The sequence below is a fragment of the Nilaparvata lugens genome, chromosome 2 (genome assembly GCF_014356525.2).
Source record: "Nilaparvata lugens isolate BPH chromosome 2, ASM1435652v1, whole genome shotgun sequence".
Taxonomy (NCBI): Eukaryota; Metazoa; Arthropoda; class Insecta; order Hemiptera; family Delphacidae; genus Nilaparvata; species Nilaparvata lugens.
In genome coordinates this window covers 97,694,913-97,721,289 of record NC_052505.1, presented here as the reverse complement: position 1 = coordinate 97,721,289, position 26,377 = coordinate 97,694,913, and the positions used below count along the sequence as shown (strand labels likewise).

At 32.4% G+C, this 26,377-nt stretch overlaps 1 protein-coding gene across 6 annotated transcripts in view; it reads left to right on the top strand.

The window, feature by feature from the left end:
- The first annotated feature begins 10,671 nt into the window (after positions 1–10,671).
- Positions 10,672–26,377, top strand: part of LOC120348762 (fatty acid hydroxylase domain-containing protein 2-like) — a 30,229-nt gene continuing 14,523 nt past the window's right edge. Inside the window, exons 1-5 of one of the 6 annotated variants that reach the window (XM_039422230.1) lie at positions 10,672–11,183; positions 13,820–13,996; positions 14,937–15,112; positions 17,471–17,606; positions 19,933–20,018. In XM_039422230.1, coding sequence (XP_039278164.1) covers positions 13,886–13,996; positions 14,937–15,112; positions 17,471–17,606; positions 19,933–19,998 — 489 coding nt within the window. In that variant the 5' untranslated portion in view covers positions 10,672–11,183; positions 13,820–13,885 and the 3' untranslated portion in view covers positions 19,999–20,018. Of the gene's footprint in view, positions 11,184–13,819; positions 13,997–14,936; positions 15,113–17,470; positions 17,759–19,629; positions 19,785–19,932; positions 20,019–26,377 lie in introns of those variants that run through there. The other 5 variants (XM_039422232.1, XM_039422231.1, XM_039422229.1 and 2 more) reach the window with 5 other exon arrangements.

Sequence of the window (26,377 nt, the reverse complement as noted above, 5' to 3'; positions counted from 1 at the left end):
TGGTCTGTGTGTGTGTATGTGTGTGTGTGTGTGTGTGTGTATGTCTGTGAACGCAATAACTCCATTCCTAATTAACCGATTGACTTGAAATTTTAAACTTAAGGTCCTTATACCATGAGGACCCGACAATAAGAAATTCAATAAAATTCAATTCAAGATGGCGGAAAAAATGGCGGATAAATACTAAAAAACCATGTTTTTCACGTTTTTCTCGAAAATGGCTCTAACGATTTTCTTCAAATTTATACCATGGATAGCTATTTATAAGCCCTATCAACTGAAATGAGTCTCATTTCAGGGAAAATTTCAGGAGCTCCGTAATATTATTGAGAAAAATGGCGGATAATGACTAAAAAACCATGTTTTTCACGGTTTTCTCGAAAACGGCTCCAACGATTTTCTTCAAATTTATACCATAGGTAGCTAGCTATTCATCCCTATCAACTGGCATGAGTCTCATTTCTGGGAAAATTTCAGGAGCTCCGTAATATTCTTGAGAAAAATGGCGGATAATGACTAAAAAGCCATGTTTTTCACGGTTTTCTCGAAAACGGCTCTAACGATTTTCTTCAAATCCATACCCTGTATAGTTATTTATTAGCTCTATCAACTGACATGAGTCTTTTTCCTGGGGTACTAATGGGGGGTCCACCCAATCCTTGAGAAATGGACTTTGTAACCTCCTTCTCGTGCATGAGGTAGGTAGGAACACGGTTTTTACTTTTTCTTCTTCCATATACCGTGGGTAGGTAGAGCAGTTTATAAAAAGAACACAGTCATAGTCAAGATATTTCATCTGTAGAACAGCTGTTTTGACGAATTTCAAAAAAAAACATCGAATTTCACAATATTTACATAAAGGAAAAAGTACTCTGAAAACAATTGTATATACACATATACAGTAGTCTGATCGTAGTTGCAAATATGTTGCCGTCAATCGTCATTATGTTTTTCTCCTAAATTATTCTCGTTTGATATTGAGGCTTAGGTTTATTTAGCGAAATATATTGGAAATTTTAAGGTAGGGTTATAAAAAGGGCACTTTGTTCCGTGGATGTTTTTTTTACAAGAGAAATATTTGATCAAAATAAGGGGAAAGGTTTTTAAGCGAAAATAGATGTAAAATTTTAAATAGTTCAATGAGCAAGGAAAGTTGTGTGAGTGTACCACACCAGATTTTTCTTTTCACCACCATAGTAGATAGCCCCCTGTAAATCTGATATGATATTGATTAATGATTCTTTCTAATAATGATCAATTCCATCTTAAATATATTCCATTCATCAAGGAGAGATATTTTCCCATAATTTGGTAGTAAATTTCCATTATTGAGAAGAAATATTTTGGTAGTTCATATTTTTGCATAGTCTGGTAACAATTCGGCAACTATGTGGAGTTGGAAAAAGATAGAGCTATCTATATACGATATTTATAAGATACTGTCTCTATAACCTGACTCTCACAATGGATAACCCAGCAGCAAGAAGTGCCACATGGTTTTTTAAAATTTGCTGCTGCTCTACTCCATAATCTTTTTAGCAATTGACTCCATACAGCAACATTGAACTCATGGTGAACAACATGGTGACGGCAGAGGGAAAATGCTCAAGCTTTGATTGAATATGGTTGGAATCGCCGCCATTAACAATTTATAGTCGAGTTTGCAAAGCCTGCATAATGAGAATGGAGCAATTCTCATTTTAATGACTGAACAAAGCAAATCTTAATGAATACAATACAATATAATGATAATGATTGTTAAAATAAATAAATAATTAATATTTTATTTTTGTTTTCAGTATTGCAAAACAAAAGACAACTTGAAGGCCTGTAAGGTGCCAAGGAGGCTTGTGGCCAAAGTAGATGCAGCAGTGGAGGAGGCTCTGGAGATGCAGGATGTTTTTATATGAGTAGAAGAAAGAAATAATTGTGAGGAGTACTCTGGAGAGAAGGGTACAGTGTCTGAAGGGTGAGTGATGAAGATCAATTCATTTCATTTTTATTGTTTATTAATAATAATTCAATTTATACTCAAAGTTAATGTACTTCGCTTACTACACAGTCACTATATAACCTATTATCACACATTTATATACTTTTATTCATTCATTCATTTCTATGATTATGATGATGATGATTTTAGGCCTACAATAATGAATTATTATCAATCTAGTACCATTATCAAATTTCAATTGAATATCATATGTAGCTATTAAATTATTGTTATGCTAGTTCATCAATTTCAAATCTATTATTGTAAAAAATTTATATTACAAGATTTGTGATTACATTTTCTTAATTTCTAAATAGAATGTAGAATTGGTTGATTGATTGATCATGCGTTATGGACAGACAGGGAGGCTGCAAACCTCTCTCGATCATTGTTTAAATGTTTAATTTTGATCAATTCATGAATATTTTATTATTTTCTATTTGTTCAATGAAATAGAATTACTTTTTTGCGATTTTCAGCTCTATTTCTATTTATAAAAATAAAACATGTCACTAAAAGGCCTAACATGTCCTCGCCCAATTTATATTGATGGTGTAATAATAGTACCTAATGAATAAATAAAAAGGAATTATTAGGCCCCAAAATTTCCAATTCATAGCACTTAAAAAAAAACAACAACCTCAAATTAAATGTGAATTCTCAATATAATATTTATTTTTCTCACATATTGTCCCCTAATTTCACGAAGCAAATAATTATAATACTTATCATTTCTTATCTCCAATTCAAGTTCAAATTAATTCAACCAAATACACAAATTCATCAACATCTTGTCAAAAATATAATTCAAAATTCACAATAAAATTAAATAAATAATGTAAAAAATAATTAACAATAATCAGAATAAAACAATAAATATAAATCTAATTCAATAAAATAAAATTCAATCAGACAAAAATTAACAGTCACCTAGAAGTTGAATATCTCTTATTATTAAATAAAAATTAATCAACTCCATGTATGTCTGTAAATTAGTCCAGATATTCAACATTGCCTACCCCATAAAGCAATAGAATGATAATAACCCTACCTTCAGATAATATTCTGTGTAGAATGACTTCGATTTGTATCCAATGGCGCCTCCGGCAAAAACTTTCCTCTTTCCATCTTCTCACATTCAGAATCACTGATCTTGGGGGGATTTCGATTACATTCGTTTTGGTTACCAGCCTATCTGGAAATTTTTGTAACAATGTATTGAGTACCTGTAGGTGGGTAATTTATTGCGTTCTAATTATTGAAAATTGGGCCAAAATTGGAAGCTTGGTATTACTAGGCCTACAATATAATTGATTAGATAGAACTGGATGCACTTGTAGCTAAATTCCAGTTCCAAGTCTTCAAACTTCACACAGATAATTGGCAATGATTCAAGTAGAAAATGAAGGCTCTGGTACAATCTTGACTTTTGACTTTGACTCTGACCGACTGGCCACGACTTGACCTCGACTTAACCCTAATTCTCCCCTCAATATTTATTTTTCCATTTCATCTTAAAATTATTCATATATGGTATTCAACTATTTGGGGGAATTTTATTTTCTCACATTAGATACTTTTTTATAGCTTTATTTTTCTGGAGGTCAAGGTTGTTTCAGAGTCCACAATTTCTATTTATTATACAGTTGAACTTAAATAAATTGTCAAATGGTTTAATTTCAAGTCGTCCAAAATAAATTGTCTCGTTGAATTACCATTGAGCATTTCTGGACAGATTTCCTCAAATCAGCTCTGTTTACTTGAGTGACTGATAAGTCTGATAGGCCAAAAAAAATTTTTTTTTCCAAAAAATAAGCTAATCTTTTGATGGCCAAGGCAGAGGATTCTTTTAAAAAATTGGTTCAGATGAATTCCTGTTACAGTCATTGTACCATACAAATCCATTGTTTTTACACAGATGAAACGTGTATGTTGGTTGGAGCAGCTGGTTCATTCTTGACTTGTATGTTATTCTCTGAGAGGGATTTCTACAGTTTGGTCGTTGCTGTATTATCATGATGATTATGAAGATGGAGGATTGAATTCTCTACGGTTTTTGGGTGATTGGGGTTTTGGATATTTTAGTCTACCAGTTGTGGTAGATATATCATTGTGATGAGAAACTGTTGAATGTGATGTAAGTATCGGCTCCACACATTTTGTGAGCCTGAGGCCTGAAGGTGGTCTTGAGGCGCCCAAGGCCGCCTTGGGGCAGAGGCCACATGTGTGGGCCAGTTAAGGTATTTGTATTTAAAGGTAAGTATTCGAAAATGAAAAATGAATAAATTTGTCCTCCCACCCACACCAAGCCCAAAGACCCTCTAAATACCCCAAATGCAGTACAGTACCACCCACTCTGAATCACTACCTCTTTAAACACGTAGGTAGTGTCTGAATACCCCACATTTATATCACCCCCCTGAATACCTCTAATACAGTATACCAATCCCCCTAACCCAATATTTTTTCTTTGAACCCCTCCCCCAAATTATTTTGTCCCTTGTCAATAATCTGAATATGTCGGGCAGTTGTTGGCTCAAGCTGTGGCTTTTGGGGGTTTGTTATGGTTTGCTGAGTTGTACAGAGGGTTGACTTTGGTCAAGGGCAACTCTCTCAGCTGTCGACCAAAGTTTACAATGAATCCTGTTTGCTCCAACCAACATACAAAACATTATTTAAAAAATCAGATAACTCTACCACTGCCAACTCAGTGCAACTTTTTCCTGTTCAAAAACAAGGTGATTTGTAAATCGAGTTGTATTCCCTTCCAGGTTGCTCAATGAACGTAATTCAACTAGGTAGCTTTTCTCTGTAAATTTCCAATTACTGCTTTTCAATGGATAATACAGGTCTAAAATTATTTCACATTAATTTATCCACCGCTTCATGTATACAGACTCAATACAATCGTTTCTTTGCTCTATTGGATACATAGTTTTCGAGGGTCTTAAGTCTTTTATGCCAATTCCATCTAGTCCTGGCATCTAGTACTTTTAGGGAGAATATTATGAAGAATAAAATTTCATCAATGACACAATTTAAAAATATCATTACACAATGAAAAACATCCAATTTAACTCATTTTTATATCTTGTAGAAACCTTTTCCCATACTATAATAACTATCAATTTTAAATCAAAAGCAATTTTTTCCAGATTTAGCCAAAACTGTCATTTGGGTTGATAAATGTCAAATTAGTGGTCCTGGGTATTTAAATCTATTTTTTATAAATGCTAAAAGAAACTAAATATTTGATTAATTATATAGATAACAATTTTTTATAATTTCAAAATCACATTATTATTTTTTTATTAGATTTTTTTGAAACTCTCTCCCATGTCACCCATGAATAATAAATGGAATTAACTTAACATAAGATAAAAATTGAATTAACTACCAATCTGCAATTAAATGAAATAGAATTAATCTTGGAGCATACTTGGTCAATTTTCTACTAAATCCGTTCTGAAAAAATCCTCATTTCTTTTTATTTCACATTCTAAATTCTACATTTATTTCTATCAGAACCATTTTCAGTTGAAAAAAGTTTTTGTTGATTATTTAATCATGCGTTGGGCTAGGACACGAATTTTTTTGTAGACTCTTAAAGATAGAATAGCTATGATGGAACAATTGTTCAGATTAAGCATAATGGAAATCTTGTTTTTATGTAGAATGGAGAAGTAATACTGTAATAAAAGATCCTCTCCGCAACTAAGCTCTGTCAACCAAGCATTATCAATCAATCAATAACATAATTTCTATCTATCTTTGTACAGTACAGCAAGAAATATTTCAAAACATTTTATAAGATTGGAAGGAACAACATTTCTATGTAACAACATTTCCACTGATTACTAGGACATATTTTTCCCTGAATTTATTGTGTTCAACCAGGAATTATCAATTCAATTTTGTGACTATTGTAGGCCTATTGAGAAGTCTCTAGTCTCTAATAATTTTGTTAATTATCAATGTTCCTATTTTTCAATCATCATCATCATCATTATCATTTCAACTTATTTATTATTAATTTGTCAGTTTAAAAGATTTCGTTTTACATTTTACAATATTCAGTTTTTTCATAAAAGAATCAAATTTTTATATGTAAGAATTGATTTATTCACTCATTATAATGACTGTGCCCGAATCTCTGAGTACTCCAACTCACCGAATTGCTCCAATCAATTAATTAAACATCTCTGCCAATACAACTCTAGAACTTTTTAGCCTCCTTCAAAAAGCCTCTCGCCACTATCAACAGCCTCCTCAAGCCTCACCCCCAAAATCAACAGCCTCCTCAAGCCTCTCGCCTGTACCAGCAGATTGCTCCTAAGCTATTGTATATAAAAAATTATATTGCATGCATCCACCATATATATTATATATATTATATTCATGTATCCATAATTATATACAATTATTCTTATTGTATTAAATATTTATTAATATAATTTATATAATATTGAAAACATCAAAAATTTAAATTGAAAAAAAATCAAAAAATTTAAATTATCAAAAAAATTGCATGTAATATAATGATGTCATCATTATTATTATATATATTTATTGTTCATTGTAATGTAGGTACTGTTATTTCAGAGTATATACAAAACAAAAAAATGAATATAATTCATAAAATATGTAAAAAAATCTCAAATGTATTAAAAACCATAAAAAATTAGAAAAAAAATTTAAAAAATATATATATATAATTTGTAAATTAAAAAATACATATTATTGGTGTTTATGGTGGATGCATAATTGGGTGGTTGTTACAAAACTATAAAATGAAAAAAATGAATATAATTTGTAAAATATGTAAAAAAATCTCAAATTTAAAAAACCATGAAAAATATATATAAATTTGTAAATCCAAAAATACATATTATTGGTTTTTATGGTGGATGCATACTTATGTGTGGTTGATACAAAACGATAAATTGAAAAAAAACGAACATAATTTGTAAAATATGTAAAAAAATCTCAAATTTATTAAAAACCATAAAAATAAAAAAATATATATATATATATATATATATATATAAATTTGTATATAAAAAACATATTATTGCTATTTATGGTTGATGCATAATTATGTGTGGTTGTTACAAAACGATAAAATGAAAAAAAATAATATAATTTGTAAAATATGTAAAAAAATCTCACATGTATTAAAAACCATAAAAATAAAAAAATATATATAAATTTGTAAATCCAAAAATACATATTATTGGTGTTTATGGAGGATGCATAATTATGTGTGTTGTTACAAAACGATAAAATGAAAAAAATTAATATAATAAGTAAAATATGTAAAAAAAATCTCAAATTTATCAGAAACCATAAAAATGGAAAAATATATATAAATTTGTAAATCAAAAAATACATATTATTGCTGTTTATGGTGGATGCATAATTATGTGTGGTTGTTACAAAACGATAAAATGAAAAAAAAAGAATATAATTTGTAAAATATTTAAAAAAATCTCAATTTATTAAAAACCATAAAAATAAAAGAATAAATATAATTTGTAAATCCAAATAAAACATATTACTGCTGTTTATGGTGGATGCATATTATGTGTGGTTGTTACAAAACAATAAAATGGGGAAAAAATGAATATAATTTGTAAAATATTTAAAAAATTTCAAATTTATTAAAAACCATAAAAATAAAAGAATAAATATAATTTGTAAATCCAAAAAAAACATATTATTGCTGTTTATGGTGGATGAATAATTATGTGTGGTTGTTACAAAACATAAAATGAAAAAAATGAATATAATTGAAAAATATTAAAAAAATCTCAAATGTATTAAAAACCATAAAAATAAATTTGTAAATCCAAAAAAAAAAACATATTATTGATGTTTATGGTGGATGCATAATTATACATGTGGTTGTTACAAAACGATAAAATGAAAAAAAAAATGAATATAATTTGTAAAATATGTAAAAAAATCTCAAATTTATTAAAAACCATGAAAATAAAAAAATATATATAAATCCAAAAATACATATTATTGGTGTTTATGGTGGATGCATAATTATGTGTGGTTGTTACAAAACAATAAAATGAAAAAAATGAAAATTATTTGTAAATTATGTAAAAAAATCTCAAATTGTTAAAAACCATAAAAAAATATATATATATATATAAATTTGTAAATCCAAAAATATATATTATTGGTGTTTATGGTGGATGCATAATTATGTATGGTTGTTACAAAACGATAAAATGAAAAAAATGAATATATTTGTAAAATATGTAAAAAAATCTCACATGTATTAAAAACCATAAAAATAAAACATAAATATAATTTGTAAATCCAAAAATACATATTATTGGTGTTTATGGTGGATGCATAATTTATTATGTGTAGTTGTTACAAAACGATTAAATGAAAAAAGGAATATAATTTTTAAAGTATGTAGAAAAAATCTCAAATTTATTAAAAACCATAAAATTAAAAAAATATATATAAATTGTTAATCCAAAAATACATATTATTGGTTTTTATGGTGGATGCATAACTATGTGTGGTTGTTACAAAACGATAAAATGAAAAAAATGAATATAACTTTTAAAATATGTAAAAAAATCTCAAATTTATTAAAATCCATAAAAATAAAAAATAAATATAAATTTGTAAATCCAAAAATACATATTATTGGTGTTTATGGTGGATGCATAATTATGTGTGGTTGTTACAAAACGATAAAATGAAAAAAATGAATATATTTGTAAAATATGTAAAAAAATCTCAAATTTGTTAAAAACCAAAAAAAAAATATGTATATATAAAAATTTGTAAATTCAAAAATACATATATTGGTGTTTATGGTGGATGCATAATTATGTATGGTTGTTACAAAACGATAAAATGAAATAAAAGAATATAATTTGTAAAATATGTAAAAAAATCTCACATGTATTAAAAACCATAAAAATAGAAAAATATATAAATTTGTAAATCCAAAAATACATATTATTGGTGTTTATGGTGGATGCATAATTATGTGTGGTTGTTACAAAACGATCAAATGAAAAAAATGAATAATTTGTAAAATATGTAAAAAAATCTCAAATTTGTTAAAAACCAAAAAAAAAATATGTATATATAAAAATTTGTAAATTCAAAAATACATATATTGGTGTTTATGGTGGATGCATAATTATGTATGGTTGTTACAAAACGATAAAATGAAATAAAAGAATATAATTTGTAAAATATGTAAAAAAATCTCACATGTATTAAAAACCATAAAAATAGAAAAATATATAAATTTGTAAATCCAAAAATACATATTATTGGTGTTTATGGTGGATGCATAATTATGTGTGGTTGTTACAAAACGATCAAATGAAAAAAATGAATATATTTGTAAAATATGTAAAAAATATCTCAAATTTATTAAAAACCATAAAAAAATATAAAAATAAAATTTAAAAAATATATTAATTTGTAAACTAAAGAAATACATATTATTAGAGTTTATGGTGAATGCATAATTATGTGTGTTTGTTACAATATAGAAAACATGTAGAAAATGCTCTATCATACTCAAAAATCCCATGTGACTTGCATTGGTCTATTCCTCCTCTCTCAAGCCAGATAATGTACTTGAAGGTGGCTTCGAGTAAGAAATTCCATTCCTGGAAAAAATCATCACAGTATCCTCTATACTAAAAGGAGTAGTAATTCCTATCCTCATTTTTTCCTGTATTCGTTTTTAAATAAATTGATGCCAGCAAAAAAATAAAAATTCTAGCAAATGAATTGATTCTGTAGAAGTGCCAAACTACTTTCATGATTTTCTCACTGGATTATATCAGTGATTCAGCAGTAAATAATTGTGATATCTATTCAAAGACTGAACAAATTATACCTTGGAAATACTAGTTGACAAATAAACTATTGAAATTAAACATTTGATAATTATTGTGATGTAAACGAAAGATAATGTGACTTTCAATGTATATTTATGTATGTAGCCTTAAACGATAGGCTATTATTCCATTAAATAGAATAGTTTTGTACGAAATATTGACAAAATAGTTGTGTCATCACATCCTGCTTTTTTATCCTACCTGTTTTGAAATTCATATATTAAATGAAATTTATTATTGAAGAATTATATTCATTATATAATTGTTTTATCTTACTATATTGTTTTTAATTATTTTTTCTTTCAATGAATAAACTAAATAAATTAGATTTCTTCAATGATACCCCCTTTCTCCACCCTGACAGACGTAAATCAAGTAGTATAAAACAATGAAACTATCAGCACAGATCTAATGGTTGTCTGTGGTATTTATTAATACAATGATTTTTTCAATATTCAACATTGTTTGTTCATTCAACATTCAAATGTCCCAGTTCTAATCAAATATAGATATTATCAAATCAATTTATTTTCCATTTTTACAATATATACAGAGCATGAAACTACCATAGTTACTAAATGTCCATACAATGCTTATCAAATGTTCAAATATTGAACAAAAATATCTGATAATCTCCATACATAAACGTTAATCATAGTCCAATTTTCTGTATATGGCAAACGCCATCAAAAATGGCGGCTGGTGAAAGAACAATATTAATGTTCAGTTCTGTGATGACAGTTAGCAAGTGGTCTGTGAGAGCATATCGAGTCAAGGGCGACCTCAGCTAAATCGTTATGGTGTGATCACATTGAATGCCTAATAAATATATGAGTGCAAGTTCACGTCAGATCATGCATGAGCCGAAAAACAAAATTTGAAAAGTGCCATTGAACCATGTTGAGACTTGCATGTAGCTGCTCACCCACTGAACGCAACCAGCAAGTGCAAGCGTTCAATGTGAGGGTTCCTGTTAATTTTTCTCAGATTTTGTTTTTCTCACCCCTGCATGCTTCATCATGCATAACCAAGCTTGCACTTCGCATTCAATGTGATCATACCCTTACACTTTGACAGACCACTCACAGAACTTCCTGACCGAGCTGAATGAATTGATACCAGTCTTTCACCAACCACCAGTTTATAATAAAATTAAAAAATAGTATGGTTGATTGGCGAGGAAAAATATATTAGGACACTTGTTTGGATAAAATTGGTATTTATATTTTGCAAATTTATGAAGAAATGTAACAGTCGCTGTAAATACAAATACTGTACTCCTTATAAATGATATTATAATTATTAGCAAGACCTATTCCACCCTCTAGGTTTCCTAATAATTGCGAAGTATTGCTACGACGCGGACTAGCTACAGTCGGGTATGGGTCGGGGTCAGTAGCCGTACTGACAGGTGGAGTTACCGGACCTACACTTCTCCCTCTATCCTGATTCTTTACCCTCTGCTTCTTTCGCGAGATTTTTACTTTCAGGGGAAGAGTGTTTGCCCGTGGCATTACTGGCCGATTCGGCCCTCGGGCCTTTGAAATACAGGGTGGGTGTTAAGGGAGATTAAGATAACCCTATACAAGGAGACGGATCTGACTATCAGATCCCTACCAATAATTCTATTTATAAAGGTAGTACGCAATCTGAACCAACTGCGAATTGACGGCGAGCAAGCTGTACCTGCAAGCCCGGGATGTAGGTTTTCAATGGGGTTTAAGGTGAGAGCTATAGAGAATAGGGTGCAGGGTATGAGGTATACGGTATAAGGTATAGGGAACAGAGAATCAATAATAAGATTATTATTCTCTACAGCAAATAAATGTCTGCTCAATAATCCGCAATCTGAGAATTGCGCTCTAGCTCTTAGCAAGCTGGACCTGCTAGCTAAATACAGTATATCAATTTCAATTACGTGGTAATTAAAATTTAGAGGAAAAGGTTTTAGGTGTAGGATTTCTGAATCGCGAGCCTGCAGCTGCGAAAGGAATTTCAGCAATTCTGAAACTGCTAAACAGGATTTCCGCACTAGTCTGATGACTGCGCGCCGGTTATTAAGGGCCAATCTGTAACTGCCCTTAAGGGAATGGGAATCACTCTCAATCGTCCGAAACGCTTTTAAATTAATAGTCAGTATGTCGACTATTATGAGAGGATAGAAAAGATTTTTCACAGACACAGTCTGTAGAACAATACCGGGAAGACAACAGTCTGTCGTTGTCAGGGTAGGAAAGGATTTTTCCAGGATTTTCCACAAGGAAAATATCGAGTCAGAGACTCCTAATTCAGGAAAAGATTTCAATAGACTTTTCCAAGTAATTGCCAGTCTAAGGACTACCACAAGATCGATCTCTAATCTGCAACTGAGATCACGGGAAAATTCGTGAATTTTCCACAGGGAAAACCAGCAAATAATATTTGCTATAAAAGAAGACAGGTTTCTAAGAATTTTAGAAAGGATTCGCGGGTCTGAAAACCCGCGACTAGGACGATCTCGAATCTGGAACTGAGATCAGGAAGGATTTTAACACAGGAAGAATTAAGAGAAAGGATGCCGCAGTCTAGAAACTTCGGCGAGGAAGTCCTCAAGCTGTACCTGAGAGCTAGAAGGATTTTAGAATAGGGAAAGTGAAGAGAAAGAAAGAGAAAGGACGTCGCAGTCTACCAACTTCGACAAGGACGAACTCAAGCTGTACCTGAGTTCTCAAGGAAATGATTGGAATTTCCTACTAGGTATACAGCAAGTCAGAAACTGCTAAGAAAAGTTAAAATACTGGGCCACTCTATAGTATGAAAACTAAGCAAGGAAAATTTACCATAAATGATAATAATCTCACTACAAGGATAAAAATTAATCGAGAAAACTTTTCTCAAAAGGAACAGGGATTTTCCCACAAGAATAAAAATTAATTGAGAAAAATTATTCTTAAAAAGGACAGGGATTTCCCTACAAGAATAAAAATTCAATGGAGAAAAATTACTCTTTAAACTAAAGGCCACCTTACTACAGAGAAGGAAAAATATACGGACTACCAGTCCTGACATACAATTACCTGAAATGACGTGGATACTGATACGGAGAATAGCGACCCGATTCCCACTTCCCGTATTATAATTTAATTAGAAACGTCGTGAAGCGACAGAGTCGAGACTTATAAATTAAGTACTCAAAAATAATCTGCTATAAGAGCCTAGCTAAATTTCCCACTCAACTATTTGTAGCACGAACCTGAGATCCCTTACAGGTTTCAAAACCAAGGATAACTCGTTCACCCCCAGTGATACGAATTTAGGAAAAATAACCAACAAGAAAGAAAATCCCCCAGGAAGTTCTATCTTCAAACAGTCGGCAATTCGACATACAATATTCCATTCACTAAAATACAGAATAGAATATTAACCCTCTAGTACACCACTATTAGGAGCGCCGCTCGGAACGCAGCCGTACACGAACCCGTTCACCGAACTACTGCCTCTCTCCCGTCTTCTTGGAGCTGCACCGGGTCGCTGATAATTAGGAGGCCGGGGGAAAAGAGCTTCCTGACCAATGAGAGTCTGAAAAGACGATCACGCCACTGGTCATGTGACGGGGTTTTGACTCAGCTGCTCCTGATGTTTAGGGTGCAGCAAATGATGACAATGATAGTAATTGCTACACTAATTCAGGCCGGTAAACAACATTTCTATTCCAGAAATTTCATGAAGAACGATACCAACCCGACTCGGTAGCCGCTTATCGTTTTGATGATACGGATGCTGCTAATTTAAAGGGGTTGACGGCGATGGTGATAATGTGCATGTACACAACTGCAAATCTAACAAAATATATCCGGCAGTCGACCCTATTCTAATTCTAAAATAGAATAAATTCGCTAAATTATACATTAGACAACGGCTCTACGTCCGTCACAAAAATTCACTTTGTGACATAATGTTACTGGTTAGAACGGAAACAGTACAGTGCATGTCTTATCGCATTTAGTTCCCCCCCTCTATGTCTCTCTACCTAGCTCTGTCTATCTCCGATGAGGAGGAGGAGGAGGAGGAGGGTACTTTCTCCCCGGCAGAGCTGGCTGAGTCCCTGTCGTCTTTAAAACCGCATCAAGTAAGTCGATCCGCATTTTTATGTATTTTCCTCGGTCCTCCATATTTTGTGAACCCTCAAAGTTACCCAGCGTTGTTCAATCTTATTTGTATTGCTAAAACCAATGACCAGTTGCTATAGTGAGGTCCACTTTATAATGGCAGTGGAGAAAGATAGGAGAACAACGTTGCCAATCCTTTGTCTTGTCAACGTCTTCTATAGACGGTAGCTGATACAGGTCTATTTATGTAATATTAACTGTTTATTCTCGTTTCAAATAATCAATTATATTTTATCAAGCAAGCTATATTTTTCAATAATTTCATAATGAATTTTCATAACTAAGATGAAATATTTTGTTAGTTAATTAAATCGAGGCACCGAGCTTTGCTCGTTATTTTTATTTATTGATAAAAAGAACACAATTCTCTAAAATGATCGTGTTTATATTTCATACGTCATCTTATGAATTTCGGGGATGCGATATTTTGATTTTTCACATACTCTCTTTTTTACTATCCACAGCTGTTTCAGCCAAGGATGAATTATCCTTTTAATGTCGTTCCGCGAGTTTTCTCAAGGATGAGACCTAGTGCAATCGAATCTTTATAATATCATGAACCTACTATGTTCTAAATTTCGTGAAAATTGTTAGAGCCGTTTTCGAGATCCGTTAAACATAAATAATCAGATATAAAAATACAGAAATCGCTCGCTTAATATAATAGGATTAATTCCACATTGTTAAAAGATGATCTGGCGACAGAGCAAAGCGAGAAGGAGATAGCGCTATCCGCTTTATTGAATGATAGACAAGGATAGCATTGCTAATCAAACTCAGCCATTATAACGTGGACCTCACTATAGTCACTATATTCTAGTTGTTATTCAATTGACCGAATGTCAGATCAAATCAACCCAATGTTTTGCAGTGATTTGAATTGGTGTGTGGTTTCCGCAGGTGATGGTGATTGGTTCCGTGGTGTTGAACGAGATAGTGGTGGGACTTGCGGTGTCCTACCTGAGCGTCCTGATGTGTGGCATCGGTGTCCTGATGGCGTGGCGTGGCTTCTCTCCCCTCCGCCAACTGCCCACCTTCCACTGGGTGTGCGTTGACGCTCCACATAAAACTCCCAGGTTCGTCCAAATACATCGACATAAACAAGTACATCGATTTATCTATAATATAATAAAGTAAATGATTGGCTTATACACGTACGGGATAGGAAATTCACGAATGATGCAGTCTCAACTACTCAACTGATTAACTTGAAATTTTGCATATAGATTCTTAATTTACCGAGGATGGTTATAGACCTATTTCAAATTCTTCAAGATTTCATTACATCAAGTTATCAGTTTGTCAAGTTCTTAATTAGACTATGGGTTTTCTGCTTGTAACAAATACGTTGACATCAACAAATCACTTTACCCATCCAACTACTGTACACACAAAAGTTTTAAGCCAAATTCCCACATTTCAGTGAACGTATCCAGTACAGTAAAAATATAATTCCTTTCAGATCTAATTGGACTATTCATACTCGCTCAACCGTGCTGAGTGGGAACAGTCCAATCATAACTCATGGCAATTATTATATTTCCACTGATTCTGATACTGAGATGTGTGAATCCAGCTTTATGCTCAATAGGGCAGAAAAGGATTACCATTGATCTTATGAGAGTGGACATAAAATGTTTGTCTGACAATAGTACTTCACGTCACAAGTCCGGTAACGGTAGTTTACCGCATAAGTATGATTGTTTCTGCCCGAAACGTAGTTGAGGGCAGAATTATTATACGAATGCGGTAAATACGTTACCGTACAAGTTACGTACAATATTTTTTGTCATGCTTTTCTCAGAAAGAATAATATTGCTGAGAAACAGTAACCATTACCTGCTGCTGCTCGAGCTACTGCATTCTATAAACATGACCTAGCCCATAGCTCCTATGTCATAACAGACCCATCTAGCTCAAAAAAAATAATAAAGGCCAATGTTAAAAAATGTCAGATGAGTTCTTACAAATTGAAACTTATTAGTTGAGTTCTAATAGTATTTGAGTTATTCTATTAGTTACTTAGATATTATTAACTCACTCTCTTCTTCTTACTGAAGTTCTCAACAATAAGAAGTTTAAATTATTGTTACCAATATAACAAATAAAGACTATAACGCTAAGACTATATAGCTATTTGAATCAAATTGAATGTTCCGATTTCGGAACTGGGAAACATACTCGACTGTAAAGAAAACCATATGATCTCTTTACAGTATAGAATGTTGTAATAAAAATCACATGTTTTTTGTTCTGCAAACAGCTGTTTACCGGCTTGATTTGATGCATGGAAAACAGCTGCAATTGAGTAAGTATGACAAAAAATAGATTTGTGAGGAAAGATTTGGTTTGATAAACTCATAGAAGCTGTAATGAAGCCGATCATTTGCCATGACTTTTCACAATCCAAGATACCCCATTGTTTGAAAATTCAAAAGTCTCGACAACGGTAAAAATTCATGACAAGTAAAATTGGCCTGGAAAAAAAGATGCCTTTAGGCAGTCGCTTACAAGGATGGGACCTGGAACTATCTACAGCAGATAAACGGGCTACATCACACCTCCATAAGTATTCCAATCCAAATCTTCCCTCACAAATTTATTTCGTCGAAAACCATAAAAAGATGTAAATTTATAGCTAAAATATTATAATTCTCATTCTAATTTCCCTTTTAAATTTCAAAATCATACCACTCATCATGTGGAGGGGAGTAAAATTGCACTTCAACAATATTTACTAAACTGTTCATTGACATGATATGCTCTTGTTTTATTGCAATAAATATTCACATCGTAAACAACACAGAATAAAAGCTTGAATGAAAAACTATCCATTCTTAAATACTTCTTTATTCTTGATAATAGGTTTCGTGAAACGCATTTATGTGCATATTGTTTATTGGAAATGAATGAAAATGTTATTAATGATTATAATATTAGAATTTTACACAGTCTTCTAATATTCAGGCTATTATAAGGCTTCTGATGTTTCTTTAAATCCACATACAAAGGAGATGAATAGCTACCTCTTCTACATTATGAAACATTACATTCAGTTGACTCAATTTGAAAAAACCTATTTTATCTAACTATCTAATGCATAATTGCAGTAAGTTTTGTTCGATTCATTAGTCTGGGATTTGTTAATATTATCAACCATTATTTATTTATCTAATTATGTCCTTTCATAAGAAATATATAATATTCCAATAGTAGAATTCATATTCTTATTAGATAGTATCCTGATTATGTGTAACCTTATCTAAATTTTGGAGAGGAATTGCTCAAGGTTACCTTATTTTTCCTCTCCCTATTATTTTGATAAGAAAAATGAATAAAACAAATTGATGTCTGCTGTTTATTCAGAAGTTAGATGTTTATTTATAAAGAATAAATGAAATAAATTGATTTGATGAATTGATTGATGTTTGCAGAGTTTTGCTCAGCCGCTTGTTTTATAAGCACATTCACAAGCAGCACCACGAGTGGACGGCTCCAATCTCAGTTACCGCCATCTACTGTCATCCCATCGAGCACACATTCAGCAATCTGTTGCCGCCCTTCCTCGGGGTAAGCTCCAGCATAGATACACAACATATCCCATGGTGTTGTGTATCAAGTTCAGATGATACTGTATCATGTGTAGTGATACTGTATCATTCATGGTGATACCATAGAGAAAACATAGCATAAGAACATATCCCATGGTGTTGTGTATAAAGTTGGGATGATACTGTATCATGTGTGGTGATACCATACAGAAAATAATATAGCTTAAGAAAATATCCCATGGTGTTATGTATCAATTTGGGATGATACTGTATCATTCATGGTGATACCATAGAGAAAAGATAGCATAAGAAGATATCCCATGGTGTTGTGTATCAAGTTGGGATGATACTGTATCATGTGTGGTGATACTGTATCATTCATGGTGATACCATAGAGAAAAGATAGCATAAGAAGATATCCCATGGTGTTGTGTATCAAGTTGGGATGATACTGTATCATGTGTGGTGTACTGTATCCAAAATGTGGTGATACCATACAGAAAAATAGCTTGAGGGTGGTTGCAGACGAACCACATTCGTATGTAGGATGTGGACCGTCATACCACAGATCAATAGACTAAACGCCCTAACGCAGAGAGACTTCACACTACATTCGAGAAAACGCTCATTAGTGCAACACTAATGTTAAGGTGTGTACAGATATACGCGCCGCGAACATGAGCAATTCACTTTTATCAGCTGATGCCAAGCTTTTTATATCTTACCTTACCGTTCTGTAAAAATGCAGATATAGTCAGGTGATTAAAAGTGAATTGCTCATGTTCGCGGCGCGTATAATGTTCAGGTTGTAGGTTATGTTGAGGTGATTTCATAATAGTTTTTCATCATGATAAAATTTGTAGAGCAAATATTGATATTGTGGAATCTTTCCATAATAGAAAAAACTATTTGAAACTGTCAAATTCCACTTTAATAAACACAAAGTTCATAGGACATGAAATCATGTAAATCGTGCAAACTTTGTGTTTATTAAAGTGTAGTTTGACAACAATTATTGTCAATTTGAAATTATTTCAAATAGCTTTTTTTAATTTTTCATATATTTTTCATTTTCCCATGGAACACCACTCTAGATCTTCGGTTCAAGTTTAATAATAATAATAATAAAAATAATAATAAATTTTGACTTTATTTCTGCGTGAAAAAAAAATACAGAACATGTGAAAATTAAAAGTAATAGAAAGCTAAGCATGCAGTATTATCATTCTGCTCCACTATAGAAATACAATGAGAAAAAAAAAACAAAACAAAGAAGCAAAAAAAAAAACAAAAAACAATACAGTTAATGCTACTCTACTAGAGCTACACTGCGAACGAAAAATACATCAAAAAGACTACTCTACTAGAGATACAATAAAATAACAGTGGACAGCAATTCAAGATAGAGATTCACAGTTACAAAGATTATAATACATATACAACATGCAGAATAAGTCATTACTGTATGCAAATGACCTTAAGAGAAAGGTCACGTCCGCATACAGGAGCACCGGACAAAACAAGCGTTGAATTAAACTGTTAGTTCTATGAAAAATAGAAACCAATACAATACATATACATATATATATGCCTGCACATATATATTTCCATAGTAAAGTTTAGATAGATTTATATGAAATCATAGATATAATTATCGTATGAGCGTGATATTATGTACATCATTTTTGTAATAGTCCATGTGTATATTATATAATGTTGTTTTGCAAGAGGACAGCATTATATAATTAACACATGGACTATTACAAAAATGATGTACATAATATCACGCTCATACGATAATTATATCTAATGATTTCCATTTAAATCTATCTTTTTGGCGCGCACTTTTGAAATTAATTTCCATCAAAGAGTGTCGTAGAGTAACTGCGAAAATTGACAAAGGCTGATTCAAAGCAATAGTACAAATTCAAATCAAGTAGCTGGTGCTGGTGCCAGATGAAAGAATACTTTATAAGTTCTAGGTTGGCTATGTTGTAAATGGAAACATTTTATTATTGTTGTTATTATCATTATGTTGTCAGGACAGGTGATTTTCCATAATAGTTCAATAGACAATAGTTGAGCTGGTATTGCAGAATGATTCAATGTGGAGAAAGCTGAAGATAGCTTGTTTTGCCTGCGCATGCGCAGAGAAGCAAGCAGACTACAATTCAATCGACCAATGAGAGCTCTTCAAATGTTAATGTCACAATTTACAGGCTTCGACTGTGGGGCAGGAATTTGTTACTGGAACTAGTTTCTGGTCAAAATTGTTCCCATGGGACACGGAACTTTTTCCCGGGTAAATTGTGAATCTTACAATTTACCACCTTTCATTTTTCCAGAATGGGCCCAATATGAAGTACACATTAAAGTACCAATTACAATTACCACCGAGCTATCTAATATAACCTACAAATTTGAGGTAAAATTCAAGGGAACACTATCACAGCGACTGCGATTGTAGTCAGAAGCTAGGGGAAGCGTGGTGCTCAAACCAGCGGTACCACAATCGCAAGGAAAATAATCGCTACCACAGCGCACAACGCCATGTGGAAGTATCAGAGCCACTGCCTGCTGCAATGCATTTCATATGCGCTGCGTTGTGGTACCACAGAAGGAAAATAGTAGCTCCCACATCCCACATGCGATTGTGGTTCGTCTGCACCGCCCTAATAAAATATTCCATGGTATGGTACAAGTTGAGATGATACTGTATCATATTTTGTTAATACTGTATCATTCAGGGTGATACAGTATCTTTTGTGGTGATACGTATCTTAATGGTGATACCATACAGAAAAGATAGCATAAGAAGATATCCCATGGTATAGGTCGTTTATGTTCCAAATTGTATGCCGATTTCTTGTTTGCTCAAGCCGATTACTGTCGACTACTGTCTATATGTTTTAATTCGTATTTTCTTTTGTCTATATGTATGTAACGCATTTACGGCCAAAAGCGTTGTTAGAATTCTATGAGATTTGGCAGGAATATTCTTCCTTTTTTAACTGCGCGTCGATGTATACACAAGACTTTTTGAAATTTTTCATTTTGAGGATAATATAAAAGGAAAAGTAATCTCCTCCATACTACGATATCACTATATATATATCATCTACTCTGAAGATAGGATTAATCAGCTTATAGAATTATTCATAATCAATGAGCTGACAAGTGGATTATTCATTGCATGCATTACACAGATGTCTGGAGAAGCGGTCAACAAGTGACACCAGATACTTGTGGATGAGAAAACTGCGTGAGGTCTACTGTTCACAGAACTACTAGTATTACTATTTTGGCCGGGTGAGAGTGTAAGAACGGCACAATATGAGAGACTAGTAGCGTCACATAGCTCCACGAAAAAAACTACCAGGACTCTCGGCTTGAGTTAACAATGACATTTGACGCCCTATACTTTGAGATATCTTTCTAACGCTCTAATGCTATCTTTCCTCTATGGCTCCATTCCATTCTTTATCAACGAGCGTATCCTCGACTATAGTGAGGTCCACGTTATTATGGCAGTATTTGATTAACATTGTTGTTGCTATCCTTGTCTATCATTCGACAAAGCAGATAGCGCTATTCTCCACCACCTCCGCAAAGTTCCCAGATCGTTTTTTAATAATGTAGAAATATAATCAATCAGCAAAATATTCAATCACAATTTTATTTAATTATTGAAAAAAAATTGAAAACATCTTGAGAGCGAGTTCTTCAGCCCGGGGAGCTCACTAGTTTAAGGGCAGAGACACACAAGGCAGTTTCTCATAAGAGTAGACACGGCATGACATTACAGGAGGCTCTCTGATTGACTGATTCTCGATACGCCAACCCAATTACACAATCGGAGAGCTTTCTGTCCTGTCGTGCCGACACGTCTGAAAAAACGCCTCGTGTGTTTCATTGAACGAATAAATTCGGAATTCTTCATCTTGTTTGTGATTTAATAAAATAGCAGTTCATCGAATGTGGAGTTGAATGTAAATTGCTGTAAATTTGTACTGAATAATATTAGTTTCAAGAAGTGATTGATTAATTGGTACAGTCTGAGTCTTAATTTAATTTAGTCCAATTTAAGTCACCATGAATACAAAAATAATACAAGGTTGTGACAGACAAAAACAAAACTATTATTTCTAAATAAAAATTGAAATATATTAGCCAATTTTTGTTTATTTTAGAACGCTAGTCTTTCAAACGATTTCATTGTTCATCCTGTGTTGAAATTCAATTAGTCTGTAAGCTGTGCGAACCCTTCACCTGGCTTCAAGATGTCCGTTGGTCTCGCTGGCAGATTTAAAATAATACAATTATTTTTCACTTCCATCTCTCTTTAGATAGTCGTAGAGTTATTGAAAAGTGTTTTAAAATTCATAAAATATCAGAGGGATTTTATTAATTAGAAACATGCTCTCCGATAGGGGAAACAAGTTTTCTGGTAGTGAAATTATTTTGAAGTTATTTGTAAAGTTATCAAAGTAATTCAAGCCATCTTGAAATTTGGTAGTTGATGGAAGGTCAAGGTGCGGTTGCACAAAAGCCGGTTAAATTTTAATCATGATCACGAGAACCAATCAGAAAAGCCGTCTTATCAAAAAGACTTTGTGTCAAACGTAGCTCTGATGGCTGACAAGGTGACTGTTGCAGAGTGTTACGGCTTGTCAATGACCACGTGACCGAAATGCCGCTCGGTGATTTAGAAATTAAGAACTGGTCGAATTAATTATCGTATCATTACTGTAAAGATATTACTCTTCCTTGAGTACAATAAATATCAGATTTTTTCATTAAAAATCTATAAGGATTAAATAGTATTGTGTTCTAAAATGAAAAGGCTGTCATAGCGAAAAAACTGTTAGGACACTTGATAATAAATCATGAATCACATTCATTCAGGATGATAAGGTTCATCATACTAGGAGTATAAGAAAATAAATGCCCGGTTGCACAAAAGCCTGTTAAATTTTAATCATGATTAAATGTCACGAGAAGGCTTCTCCGAAGATATAAGGCTTCTTTGATTAGTTCAAGAGGGATTTAATCACGATTCAAATTGAACAGGCATTTGTGCAACCAGGCCTTAATGTTTTAAAAAAAATGAAAGCATCATTAAATAGAATTACAAAATATTATTTCCTGATGAAACATTCAAGAAGCACCTGCCTGTCAACCTCAACTGGAGGTATCTGAAATCACCTTTCAATAAAATTGCAGTACCTACGGTAAGTTTATTGTAGCACATTTATATAAAAGAGATTTTAAAAAAAGCTCTACATTTCCGTTACTTCATTAGGCTTTTACAGTTACTATAAAAGCTTACAGTTACTGTTACGGTACATGAGGTATATAGTTAATGACTTGATAGATTAACATTACCAACTACAAGTTGAGTCAAAGACTAAAAATTAATGACTACAGTAATTGAATAATTCAATTATTGCACCTGTGAGCACCTGTTTTTGTTATACAAATATATTTGCTTCACAAAAGCTTGTAAAACTTTAACTGTGATTAAACCATTGATGAGAACCAATCAGAGAAGTTTCTCGGACATTTAAGCATGATTAAAATGTAACGGGATTTTGTGCAACCGGGCACACGTTATCAACTTAGCTATGATTAATAGGTAATGTATAAAGGCATTATTGAGTACCGTACAAAATTATTTAAAATGAAATGGTTTAATACTGTAGACTATAGTGAGGTCCACATTATAATTGACAGTATTTGATTAACTTTGGTTTTGCTATCCTTGTCTATCATTCTACAAAGCCGGTGGTACTATCCTTTTCTAGGTCCAAAACGATGCCAATTATGTTTTGACAGTGTAGAAATATAATTAATGCAGAGAATCGGCATCGCTATTCTTCTATCTGTATATACTGCCATTATAACGTGGATCTCACTATAGTTTATGAGACAAACTTTCGAAAAGAATATTGTCAGTGAAGAAGTATTTTATATTTATCGCAAAAAATATCTCTGAAATCATTACATTATTGAAAAGCTTTATTACTCCGATTGAGTTTGCTATATTGAGGAAAGAATAGTAATAAAAAATGAATTATTATCAAAGCTCTCAGTGAATGGTAGGCATATAAATATATAATGATATATAATATTCTACTTCCATGACAAAAATGAATCGTTGTTACTATTGTAACGGAATGGTTTTATTTAAGCAGAATTTCAAGCTCCTATCTGCGTTTACAAACATTTTGAGTATTTGAATAGTTCGCGCTCACTAGCCTTGTCAAGTCTAGCCCACAGCTGACTGTCATCCAGCTAACCTAAATTTTGAGGTTAGTTGAAGAATCAAACATAAATGAAAAAACAAATTAGAAATAATGTAAGTAAGAACAAGAACTATTTGTATTATTTATTGAAAGTACCTGAGTTCAATTAAATGTAGCTATAAGATTGCTCTCCATTCTATAACATTGTCGTCATTGTTACTTGACAAACCACTCTCTGTCTCAGACAGCACCGTATCGCGCATGCGTTAGCAACGGTTTTTCCCGTTCCATTCAGTCAGTTCTTTGAATGTAACGTTCTTTGTGATGATGGTTACCAAGCACTGTAACTGGAGCCAATCGTCATTCTATTTGATGAAGATAATCAATATATAATCATTTTATTAATAAAAGAAAGAGTACTTTTGAAAAATATAATTAATAAATATAACAGTTGTTATTTAACTGATGTTAAAAGACACTATAACTAAGTCAGCATATTGTCATTTCAAAACAAAAACGACGAACCCTCAACCTCCCCTTCTACATTTAAAACATCAATAAACATAACTATTTGAAAAACCTCTAATCCCTTCCAGCATATTGCATTTCAAAGCAATATCCTAACCTATTTTTCACCTTTAAAATATCAAAAAGCATAATTCTACCTGGACTCTAGCCCTTTCTAGCATATTGCAATTTTAAAGCAAAAACCTAACCTAACCTTATGAAACATTATTGAATATAATCCAAAAAAACTAACCACTAACCCTAACCCCTTCACATTTAATAATTTAGATTTCAAAGCAAAATCCTAACCCCAACCTATCCTTTCACATTTGAAACATCAAAAAACATAACTCCAACTGCACCCTAGCCCCTTCTACTTACTACTTTCATTGGCGCTACAGTCCGATGTGGACCTTGCCTCCTGCACAATTTCTCCAATCGTCTCTCCTCTCCGCCACATTCTTCCTATCCTCTGATGCCCAAAAACACACAAAATCGGCACCCATCATCCAGCCATCTCCTCCGGGCCTTCCTCTTTACGCGTACCAATCATTTACTTTTTAACAACTTATGCGGTAGTCTGCAGTGCTCATTCTCTGGACATAGCCCTTCTAGCTTATTGCAATTTCAAAGCAAAAACCTAACCTATCCTAATAAACATTATTAAATATAACTAAATTAAACCTAACCTCTAACCTTTCACATTTAATACTTTAGATTAATTTATTAGTCATCTTAAGAACAAAACATAAACGTGTGGTTCATTTCATGAACATGTTCACAAACATGTGATTCAAAGCAAAATCCTAACCCCCCAACCAATCCTTTTACCTTTGAAACATCAAAAACATAACTCTACCTAGACCCTAGCCCCTTCTAGCATATTGCAATTTTAAAGCAAAAATCTAACCTATCCTAATGAAACATTATTAAATATAACCTGAATGAAACCTAACCACTAACTCTTTCACATTTGTTGAACAATAGACAAGGATAGCAACACCATTGCAAATCGTACACTACCATTATAACGTGACCTCACTATAGATACTCAAAGAATACTTTTGATTAACTATGTTATAACTGTGACTGTTGCTGGCCGTTACTCTGTTTCTGAGACAAAGAGAAGCTGCTGTTACTTTGGTTGCTTATCAGATTTGTCGTGGATTTTGCAGTTAATTTGTCTTGTAATTCTAAATCAAAGATATTCATATTTTATAATGAAAAATTGTTGAAAGTACTGTAATTGATGTGTCTATCTAGATTAGAAATAAACATTATTTATCAGTAGATTAGCTCTTTATTTCTTTATTTCAAAATATATCAAACACTATTATCAAGTTGGTTAACCGGCAAAATTCAAATTATCAACCGGTAAATTCAAAAATACGTATGCTAACCATGACTGAAGAACACTCAATGATAAAAACTTTAATGATATTAAAAATTAATAGAAGAAGAGGATATTTACTTGTTCAGCTTTGAATCTCAGTAGAATAACCAACATCATAAATGTGCAGGCTACTGATGAATCCATCGAATTAATAAAAAGACTCCCGGTAATGAGTTTGTGTTGGCGGTCAACAATGAATATAAGCAAGTGTATTGAACACTTAAAAAGAGGGATTTATCTACTTTATTAAACTTCGGCTACCTGGTAATCTTGTTAGTAGGTGTGCAATGTCATTAGTACCGTAAACTCATAAATTAGTAGCATACGAGTAATATAATACGAGTAGATGCCTTGGTTTTGACTCAAAGACTCATGGACGTCAACCAACCAGTATATGTGGCCTTTCTTGATTATAACAAAGCCTTCGACAAAGTTCGCCATAACCATCTCATAAAGCTGAGAAGGATAAGAACATGGACAAGAACGATATCAGAATAATAACATACCTCTATTTTAATCAGACCACCAAAGTTTTAGTTGATAATGAACTTTCCGAGGAGATAGATATAAAACGTGGAGTAAGGCAAGGATGTGGGCTCTCATCCTTACTGTTCAATCTGTACTCAGAAGACAGCTAGTATAAAA